Raw genomic sequence first — 11,163 nt, 5'->3', positions numbered from 1 at the left:
ATAGTAACATTAATCACTAAAAAATGATCATATATAATATTAGTTACTTTTCTTATCTCTTAACCCATGTAATATCTTTAATTAGAAATAGATATTACATTAGTTAAGAGAAGTAGTCGATATTAAATGTCCTAGAGACTATATATAACATCAGCTAACTTACTAATCAATGTTATATGTGAGTTTTATTTTTAATATCGTTTCAATTTTTACATAAAACACAACCTGTAATCTACCACACATTCCAGATGACCAGAATCCATATATAATTATTATAACTACCAAAGTTTGTTCAAAATAAATATTAACTAATAATAAATAAAGTAAAACACAATACCAAACAACTATATATACAAAGCAATGTCTAGATATCACACGATTACAGTACCAATTAATTCTATTACAATGAAATGTCTAAATACCACATGAATTAAAACACAATACCAAACAACTACATTATAAAGCAATGTTTAAATACCCTTCACGATAAAAAGCTAGATGTTTTTCACTCTTAAGAATTTAGCTCACTCCTTACGAATTTTTTCAATTATGTCAATGTTTTCATTATTAAATACCTGAAATACAAAAGAAACATTACTTTTAATTATAATATATGAAACATGTAATTTATTTTATATATTTATTTAGATTGAATTTGTTAAAATAGTAAAAAATAGACATGTGGTTCATTTTCTTTTAAGTAGAAAATATAGAGTAATACATTTATAACGAAGAATAATAAAGGAAAATATGACTAAGTCTAAATACTCATAATATTGTAACAAACAAAATCTTGTACTAAAAACATCTTAACAATATTTAACATTTTTATGCAAACTGTTCTATATAAATAATATGTACTAAGCTTGTTACAAAAATAATCAATTATAGGTTTCTATAAAAACTTAGTAAAAACATTTGTTAATTGATAAATTAAGTTAACAAACTTAGTTATGGTGTTTTCACCCATGAATATAATCAATGTCATAAAGCACTGATAACGGTCTAAAAATCATTATTTTTATACTTGAATTTGATATCAAAACACACCCTTTATGACTTAGAATGAGCTTAGAATCATGCAAAACACTTTAGTTTGATTTCTAGAGAGTCAAAAGTGGTTTTTGGAGATATTATGCTTGTTTTACATTGTTTTGGCAGAATTTGATGAGAATTGAAGGATGGAAGTAAAGAAGGGAGGACTTAGACTCAAGAAAGGATGAGAAAAGAAGCAAAGGAAGAGTGAAGTCCACCGCTCAGTGCCAATTTCAGCGCTGAGCGCCAGCTTCGAGGAAGAAGCCATTGTTTCTCGCTTGAGCGGCGACGCTGAGCGTCTTGCGATTCTGAGGGCCAGCGTTGAGCGTCGGATTCCGCCGCTGAGCGTCCGACGATTATAGGACCCACTGCTGAGCGGTCAAATGGACATTGAGCGTCTAAATGATGGGCCTGGGCTGAAATTCTGTTACTTTTCTGCATTATAAATAGCCCTAGTGCGACCCTCAGAGTAATCTTTTGGCAAGCAGAGACGTCCAGAGCACTTCTACACTCCTTGGAGGCGGTTTCTTAGATGCTTAGGCTCCAATTTATCAAATCTAGGGTTTACTCTTTCATCTTTTCCATTATTTCCATCTAGATTCACCATGTCTATGGTGAACTAAACCCTTTGTTGTTGGGGAACAATGTAAATCCTTTTGAAACTCTCTTGTATCAAACTTCTTATTATATTTACATGCTCTTATTATCAATTGTTTGAGTTTTCTTTTCTGAGGTTAATGCATACTTCGTTTAACTCATTTGTTGTTATGATCTTTGATTTTGTCGATACGGAGACGTACGGGGAAATCTAGAACTGATTAGAATTCTCTTGATAATGAAATACTACCCAGAGATAAGAGTAGGATGATCAATTGCTTTAAGCTTTTGTACTTGAATGCATTGGTAATTGCTAGGGAGACTAAAGATAGTAAACTAGTAATTGGTAATAGGCTCTTTTCGTTGAGAGATCGGGTTTAGGGTAATCTAGAAAGTTGCATGACAATGATAATAAAGCAAGTATAATAAGAATAGTAGATATAAAAGGGTGGATAAGGATGACATTGTAAACCCCAACAACCCCATTCATATATATCTTTTCTTTGCCAATTGATTCAAATTTTCATTTGCATGTTTATTTTCATTCTTTGCATTAAAACCCCAAAATCAATCTTTCTTTCAAGTCTTATGCAATCAATTTACATGAAAGATAAGGTCTAAGAGTCCTTTGGGAGAACGATACTCGGTCTTACCGTGTATATTACTTGATAACAATCTGGTACACTTGCCAGGGCTTAACAAACACGTGAAACACATTTACCATGGTTAGAAACTTAGCCCCGCATGCATGGTTACACCACCAAAATCTCCACGGTTTATAAAAAAAAAAATTGATCTAGAGAATACACCTGAAAATTATTCTACTCTTGAAAGAGATGTGAATACTCTTTTCTCATGTACTTTTCTAGTTCTCAAATAATTTCCTGAGTTCCTTCATTTCAAAGCACCCTCACTATACGAATGTCCTTTCCTCTCAATTTCTTGGCTTGCATAATCTAACACCCGCACTGATCCTACATCCAAAGTTAAATACTATCTAGCTTGGATGTCATAAACTTCCAACACATGGACTGGATCTGAAACATATTTCCTTAATTGAGACATCCTTTTTAGAATCTCATATGGTTCAAGGGACTTCATCCCTTCACTGCACATGTCATGAGAGCGCCCATGCCGGAGAATAAGGTGCTACCATCGGTGGAGAAGTACGGAGGTTCGACGGACCCGATCAAGCACCTGTGTTCCTTTGTTGACGCTATGGCAGTGTATTCTTCCGATGAACTGGTTTGTTGTAGGGTTTTTTCCCTTTTGTTGAAGGATGAGGCATTGGATTGGTTTCATTCGTTGCAACCCAGAACGATAGATAGCTTTGCTACGCTGAGACAACTATTTAGCCAACAGTATGCATCAAGTAGAACTTCAGGCTTGACGTATAAAACTTTAGTAAGGATGAGGCAGGGTAAGGAGGAATCCCTTAAGGCATTCATGGACAAATTCAATAGAATAGCACGACAGGTGAGAAATGCTTACCAGAGATTGATAGTGAGTACTCTAACAACCGCTCTAAGGCCAGGACTGTTTGTGGATTACCTTTATGCTGAGGAACCTCAGACGATGGGTGAATTATAGAAAAGGTTGGCGAGTTTCATTCGCATTGAGGAGGGTAGGGCTTATCAAAGAGGGAGGGAGGAGGTAGAGCCAGCTATCAGAATGGGGAGGGAAAGAAGATGCGACAGACGGATGTTCGGGAAAAGCGAAGGAGGAAGCGGGCAGAGGGGGGCAGATCAACGTAGGGCCCCCCATTATGTTCATCACACACCGCTGAACGCCCTTCGGGCTAGAGTAATGGAAGAAGCTTTGAGGGTTAATCTCCTGACGGTGGTCAGGTCACCAACGCCTTTGGACACCAACGAAAGCAAATACTGTCGGTACCATCAAAATCGAGGGCATACTACAGAAGACTGCATAACCCTAAAGGATAAACTGGAGAGCTTAGTACAAGCAGGGCACTTACAGAATTTAGTTCAGCGTAGTAGAGAGGGGTCTTCATGTGGTGCAGGACACCCGTTCAAACGGAATTTCCCTCCCAAGGGGAACGAGCGACAAAAAGAAGATCGTAGTAGGAGCAAGAGCCGGGAACGGTCGGTCAAAGGGATCATCAACACGATCTTTGGGGGGTTTGCGGGGGGCGGTTCAACAGTGTCAGCTCGAAAGAGACATTTTAGAAATCTTCATAGTGTGAACCGAGCGGAGGTGCTAAGGAAATCAATGCCTACTATCACTTTCTCGAACAAAAATTTTCATGCTCTGGATTTGGATCAGGATGATTGATGGGCTATCGCAACCCATGCAAATTTAATATGCATAAAGAATGCAGTATAGACTAGGAAGTGACTCCTAGGTCGTCTCTCAAGGACCAAATGTGGTTCAGGAATTAGGTCAGACACGAAGCGGGGGGAGTTTGTGAAAGGTTTGTGTGAATGCAAATGAATACGGATGCAAATAGAAATGTAAATACAGATGTAAACATAATTGCAAAACGGAATCAAATACAGAATGAAAAAGGTTGGTCATTAACTTAATTACAATGCTTCCTATCACAGATCAACAAAATAAAGCAGCGACTCAAACCTTTAATCCAACACATTTAACCAACTAAGCGAAGGCTAATCATGTTTTCATAAAAGCGAACTAAGCAAACGCAATGTTAACATCAAATCCAATTTACAGCATGCAGTTTCATCAACTAAGCGAAGACTCAACACCAATTGGACAACTAAGCGTATACCCAATTGCAAGTGCAAAAACAAATTTCACATTAACCAAGTCAGAGTGGCAAACACAATTACAGTCCAGAAATCTCAAGGAAACATTATAATATCGTTAATGACCAACCCGACTAACCTAAGCTAACATGACAGTTAAAGTAACACTATCGAACAGAACATATAACAGTGATAGGAAACAATAAACTGAGCATAATAGACAACATAGTGAACTGGAAAAATAAGTTGAACAATGCAATAGATAAATATCCAAATGCAATCAAGGTTATTAAAATGCAATGCTTGAGCTAAAGAAATGAAATGTTATTCATCACAGAATCAACACTCAAAAAGAAAACACTAACAATGAAGCATGATAAATGAGCAAGGTGCTTCCATTAATACATTAAGATTCTTGGTGCAAGCTTAAAATTAAATCAAAGAAAACCATTTTGGAGTAAACGTGTTTCAATAATGAAGGAACTAGCAATAATGAAGCACCGGTAGCTGCGAAAGCTAAGGAGCTCTTAAAGGGGAAAGGGGTGCAGGCAGAGGAGACCCTTGACAAAGAGGACAGGAAAGAAATATCCGAGGAAGAAGCTTGCGAATTTTTGAAATTCATACAGCAAAGCGAGTACAAGGTGGTGGAGCAATTGAATCGTATGCCTGCCCGGATCTCCCTGTTAGAATTACTTATGCATTCAACCTCTCATAGAAAGCTGCTGATGAAGATACTTAGTGAGGCCCATGTGGAGCAAGGTATTTCCCTGAACAAGTTTGAGGGCATTGTTAGTAACATCACTGCTAATAATTACCTTACCTTCACCGACGAGGAAATACCTACTGAGGGGAGAGGGCATAACAAGGCTCTCCATGTCTCCGTGAAATGCTTGAACCACGTCATAGCACGCGTTCTTATAGACAATGGCTCTTCCCTGAATGTCATGCCGAAAACGACGCTAGAGAAGCTACCTTGTGATGGGATGCATATAAAGCCAAGCTCCATGATTGTAAGGGCGTTTGATGGTAGTAAGAGGGAAGTAATGGGGGAAATAGAACTGCTGGTCCAAGTGGGCCCATGTGTTTTTCAGATAACTTTCCAAGTCATGGATATTCTTCCAGCCTATAGTTGTCTATTGGGTCGCCCATGGATCCATTCTACGGGGGTTGTGCCTTCCACCCTGCACCAGAAACTGAAATATGTCATGGGAAATAAGCTGGTAATAGTATCCGGAGAGGAGGATCTCCTTGTGAGTGGGCCATCTTTTGCCCGCTATATTGAGGCCGCCGAGGAATCTCTCGAGACGGCTTTCCAGTCATTGGAAATCGTGGGAAACGCTTATGTGGAGCCATTCCCAATAAACCCGCATCTGTCATGCGCCTCTATCATGGTGGCCAAAGTCATGCTAAAGGAAGGCTATAAGTATGGGGACGATTTAGGCAAGTACGGACAAGGGCGAACATTCCCATTAGAGGTGGTTGAGAACAAAAGTAGGTATGGCCTGGGCTACAAGCCCACCAAAGAGGATAAAAAGAGGCTGATTGAGGAAAAGAGAGAGCGCAGTCTGGCTCGTGTGGAGAGATGGGAACCGAGGGCGAGGAAGATTCACATTTGTGATATCCAGAAGAGTTTTCGCAGCGCCGGATGGGTGAACATTAGTCAGATAGCAGTCGTGGAAGATGAAGATAGATCAGAAAGCTCAAACTTCGTGTGGGCTTGATCCCCAGATACGCAGCTCAACAATTGGAAGACTTTGGATTTACCCGTGATGCTTAATTTGAATGAAATGTAATTTTTTTAATTAATCCTATTGCTTCACCCGGGGCTTTAGGATTCAGGACTACGGGTTGATGTTTTATTTTACTTTCAGTGTGATAATGAAATCGTGTTTGCTTGCGTTTTTTTTCATCATTTTGCCATTCTCCGTCGTTTTCTTGTTTATTTATCCTTTTTCACAAACTTAAATAATGCAGATATGACAATGAATGTTTTGAAAATAACAATGTCGATATTCCTAATTTTGAGCACCATGTCGATAATACGGAAGATGATTATGAAGATGATTCGAAACCCTCTCCAGAATTAATGAGATTAGTGGAGCAAGAATCTAAAGAAATAAAACCTCACCAGGAAGGTGCTGAGATACTCAACTTGGGAGATAACGATCAGATAAAAGAGGTGAAAATCGGTACTACCATGAAAGAGGAAGTGAGAGAAAGTTTACGTGTCCTATTAAAGGAGTTCAAGGATGTTTTCGCTTGGTCGTACAATGATATGCCTGGTTTGGATACCGATATCGTGCAACATAAACTCCCTCTTAAGTCGGAATGCCTCCCGGTTAAACAGAAACTAAGAAGGATGAAACCAAAAATGTCCTTGAAAATCAAGGAAGAGGTGCGAAAACAGTTTGATGCAGGATTTCTGGTCGTGGCAAGATACCCACAATGGGTGGCAAACATTGTACCAGTGCCCAAGAAAGGTGGTAAAGTTCGAATGTGCGTTGACTATCGTGATTTGAATCGTGCAAGTCCAAAAGACAATTTCCCACTACCGTACATCGACACTCTAGTCGATAATACGGCCAAGTATTCGCTATTTTCATTCATGGACGGTTTTTCGGGATATAATCAGATCAAGATGGTCCCTGAGGATATGGAAAAGACTACCTTTATCACGCTATGGGGAACATTTTGTTATAAGGTAATGCCTTTTGGACTCAAGAATGTTGGGGCAACATATCAAAGGGCGATGGTGGCACTTTTTCATGATATGATGCATAAGGAGATTGAAGTGTATGTGGATGACATGATTGCGAAGTCTGAATCGGAAGAAGAGCACATTTTCAACTTGAGGAAATTATTTGAGAGACTGAGAAAGTTTAAACTCAGGTTAAACCCCGCCAAATGCACATTCGGAGTTAAATCTGGAAAGTTATTAGGTTTTATTGTTAGCCAAAGAGGGATAGAAGTGGATCCCGACAAGGTGCGAGCGATAGCAGAAATGCCTGCGCCTAGGACAGAAAAGGAAGTTCGAGGTTTTCTGGGTAGATTGAACTACATTTCTAGATTCATCTCCCAATTAACCGCTACCTGTGAACCGATCTTCAAGTTGTTGCGCAAGAATCAGACTGTGGTTTGGAATGAAGATTGTCAGGCTGCTTTTGAAAAAATCAAACAATACTTACAGGACCCTCCGGTTTTGTGTCCACTTGTGTCAAGAAGACCGCTCGTTTTGTATTTGAATGTATTGGATGAGTCAATGGGTTGTGTATTGGGTCAACAAGATGAAGCCGGAAAAAGAGAGCATGCCATATATTATCTAAGCAAGAAATTCACAGACTGCGAATGCCGATATTCGCCGTTAGAGCGAACTTGTTGTGCATTAGCGTGGGCTGCTCATCGTTTAAGGCAATACATGTTGAGTCACTCTACCTGGTTGATATCAAAGATGGACCCTATCAAGTATATTTTTGAGAAACCCGCTCTCACTGGAAGGATAGCTCAGTGGCAGATGCTATTATCAGAATACGACATGGTATATGTTACTCAGAAATCTGTCAAGGGTAGTGCCCTGGCGGAATACTTGGCTCAACAACCCATTAGCGATTATCAGCCAATGCAGTCTGAATTTCCTGACGAAGATATCATGGCCCTATTTGAAGAAGGCAGAAAGGACCGAGACGAAGAAACATGGACATTACTTATTTGAAGTTGACCATCACATTTAATCACATTCCATGAGAAGATAATCAATTAGCAGACACATTGGCTACTTTGTCATCGATGTTTGAAGTTGACCAAGACGCAGAATTACCAATGATTGAAATGAAGAGCCATGCAGAACCAACATATTGCCATTTCATCGAGGAGGAGGTAGATGGGAGGCCGTGGTTTTTTTATATCAAGCATTATCTTAAGACCCGAGAGTATCCTGAGAAGGCATCTGAAAACGATAAAAGGTCGCTAAGGAGGTTGGCTGGTAGTTTCATCTTAAGTGGAGATATTTTATACAAGAGAAATCATGATATGGTTCTCCTTAGATGCGTGGATGCAAAGGAAGCCGAGCTGATATTGAAGGAAGTGCATGAAGGTACATTTGGCACGCACATGAATGGGCACTCAATGGCCAGGAAGATAATGAGAGCTCGGTATTTTTGGTTGACTATGGAAAATGACTATTGCACACACGTGAGAAGGTGCGAGAAATGTCAGATGTATGCAGATAATATCAATGTGCCACCCACGACTTTGAACGTGTTGGCTGCACCGTGGCCATTTTCGATGTGGGGGATAAATGTTATTGGAGCTATAGAACCAAAAGCGTCGAACGGACATCGTTTCATACTAGTCGCAATCGATTATTTCACCAAGTGGGTTGAAGCCGCTTCTTATGCCAACGTGACTAGAAAGGTGGTGACTAGATTCGTAAAAAAGGAGTTGATTTGCAGATACGGGCTGCCTAACAGAATTATTACTGATAATGCCACCAACCTTTGGACGCGTATTCAGGGTATAACCAAATCCCCATGTATCGTCCGGATAGCGAGAAACTGCTTTCATAATCGAACGTGCTACCTATTGTTATGATGTTATGCCGTTCGGTTTGAAAAATGGTGGGGCTACGTATCAATGGCTGATGAATAAGGTGTTCTAGCAACAGATAGGGAAATGTATGGAGGTATATGTGGATGATATGGTGATAAAAAGTCGTTCGGTTGAAGAACATGTGAAGGATTTGTAGGAAGTGTTTGTGCAGGTGCGGAAGTTCAATATGCGCTTGAATCTGTCCAAGTGCACGTTTGAAGTTAAGGCTGGGAAGTTTCTGGGCTTTATGTTAACTGCTCGGGGTATAGAAGCAAATATCGATAAATGCGGAGCGATATTAGAGATGAGGAGTCCGTAGAACTTGAAGGAAGTGCATAGGTTAGTGGGGCGGCTAACAACCTTGTCTCATTTCATACCCCGACTAGCAGAACGCATAAAACCCATCATTATGGTGATGAAGAAAGATGCAAAGGGATGTTGGGATGATCGGTGTGAGGCTGCTTTCGAAGAAATTAAGAAAGTCCTCACTGAGCCACTAGTGATAGGATGAACGGAACCAAACTAGGAGCTACAGATCTTCTTGGTCGCATCTAATGAGGCTATTAGTTTAACTTTGGTGCAGGAGGTTCCGGAGCTGAAGTTGGTGTATTTTGTGAGCAGGAGTCTCAGCGAGTAGAGAAAGTGGCGCTATCTTTGTTGTATGCTGCTCGACGGCTTAGACCGTATTTCCAGGGACATCAAGTAGTAGTGCAAATTGACAACCCTATAGCAAAAATTCTTCGAAAACCAGATTTAGCAAGAAGGATGATTGGATGGTCGGTAGAGCTTTCTAAGTTTGGATTGCGTTATGAGCCACGAGGATCGATACGAGGTCAACATTTGGTGGATTTTGAAGTAGAGTTATTGGCAGAGATGAGTGCGACGTTCTACTGGAAGCTCTCTGTGGATGGCTCATCTAACACACAAGGGGGAGGAGTCAGGGTTGTTTTAGAGGGACCAAAAGGGTTGATGGTCGAACAATATTTGATCTTCAAGTTCAAAATTAGCAATAATCAAGCTGAGTATGAGCAACTACTGGCTGGTCTAGAATTGGCGCAAAACTTAGGTGCAAAATTTCTGGAGTGCAAGACAGACTCACAGTTGTCGAAGGGCATGTGCGGGGTACATTCCAGGTCAAGGACGATCATCTGTTGCAATATTTTCATAAAACTAAGCAATTGGAGGCATGTTTCAAATCTATTGAGATTAAACATGTCCCTCGAAAGGAGAATGCCCGAGCAGACTGATGAATCAATATTTTATAGCATTAACTTAGTTTTTCGCGCCGAATTATGTTGATGATTTGCGCTTAATTCTTAGTTATTGTGTCATTTTCACTATTTGGGCTTAATTAGACCAATAATTCATATTTTAATTAATTTGAATTATTTGAGCTTAATTATTCCTATTTCTATTTTCAGGGCAATTTTGGAATTATACTTTGGGACTTTTGGAAGAGCACCAAACAATTGAAGAATTTCCACAAGGCAAATTAGAATTAATCCAGCTTAGCTAGTAGTTTAGAATTTGTAGATGAATTTTTGTAATATGGGCCAATTTTGCTAGGATAGTTTAAGCCCAATAGAAAAAAAAAACATGATATGGCACTAGGGTTTTAGAGTGGACCCTACCCTAATTTTTTGTGAATAGGACACACGGCCCTTGGTGCTACAACTGTCACATACTTAGCACTTGGGGGATTTTTCGTTTTGGTTGTTACGCTCTCTGGGAAATGAGAATGAAGTCACGATTTCTTTCATTTTTGCTGGAGCATTTTTCTTTTAGTATTTATTAATTGAAGAAAGGTTTAAATGGGAGAGTGAGTGGCTTACTGCAGCTTTCCTTTACACACATTAAACTCCTTTTTGGATTGATTCAAGCAGTTGTCACGTCTTGACTTCCACTGTTTGAAGGGTGACTAATTTTTCTTTTCTTCTAGAAAGGTGCTTCATGTTGTAGAAATGTTTTTATGATTTAGCTTGAAAGGAAAATGATGCACGCTGATTGAGAGATGTGGTCCACACGGTGATTTTTCCTTTTGGTTCTTGGGAAGAACAATCCATTGCCTTTCTAGTTAGCATTTAGTATCCGCTGCAAGGGATGTGCTGCCCCTTTCTTTTGCTTTCATAAAATGATACATTAGGTGGATCTTGGTTAGCACACGGTAAAGGAGCTGCTGTCACACATCAAACTTTTCTTTTGAGAAATGATTTTGTTTGAA

At 39.6% G+C, this 11,163-nt stretch overlaps 1 protein-coding gene across 1 annotated transcript; it reads left to right on the top strand.

Annotated features, from left to right (window-relative positions):
* Positions 1-4,731: 4,731 nt before the first annotated feature.
* LOC106780655 lies at positions 4,732-8,067 on the top strand. Its single transcript, XM_022777088.1, has 4 exons — positions 4,732-4,747; positions 4,839-6,069; positions 6,333-7,393; positions 7,643-8,067. The coding sequence occupies exons 1-4, from the start codon at positions 4,732-4,734 to the stop codon at positions 8,065-8,067; spliced, it is 2,733 nt and encodes a 910-aa protein (XP_022632809.1).
* The last annotated feature ends 3,096 nt before the right edge of the window (positions 8,068-11,163 follow it).

This window comes from Vigna radiata, unplaced genomic scaffold (assembly GCF_000741045.1).
Source record: "Vigna radiata var. radiata cultivar VC1973A unplaced genomic scaffold, Vradiata_ver6 scaffold_51, whole genome shotgun sequence".
NCBI classification, from domain to species: domain Eukaryota; kingdom Viridiplantae; phylum Streptophyta; class Magnoliopsida; order Fabales; family Fabaceae; genus Vigna; species Vigna radiata.
This window is presented reverse-complemented; position numbering and strand designations above follow the sequence as displayed.

Excerpts from the sequence above, each read along its gene's own strand:
- LOC106780655 (XM_022777088.1), top strand. Across the intron at positions 6,070-6,332 it reads TCAGAAAGCTCAAACTTCGT|ATATGACAATGAATGTTTTG; the intron begins GTGGGCTTGATC and ends TAAATAATGCAG. Across the intron at positions 7,394-7,642 it reads GACAGAAAAGGAAGTTCGAG|ATGAAGCCGGAAAAAGAGAG; the intron begins GTTTTCTGGGTA and ends TGGGTCAACAAG.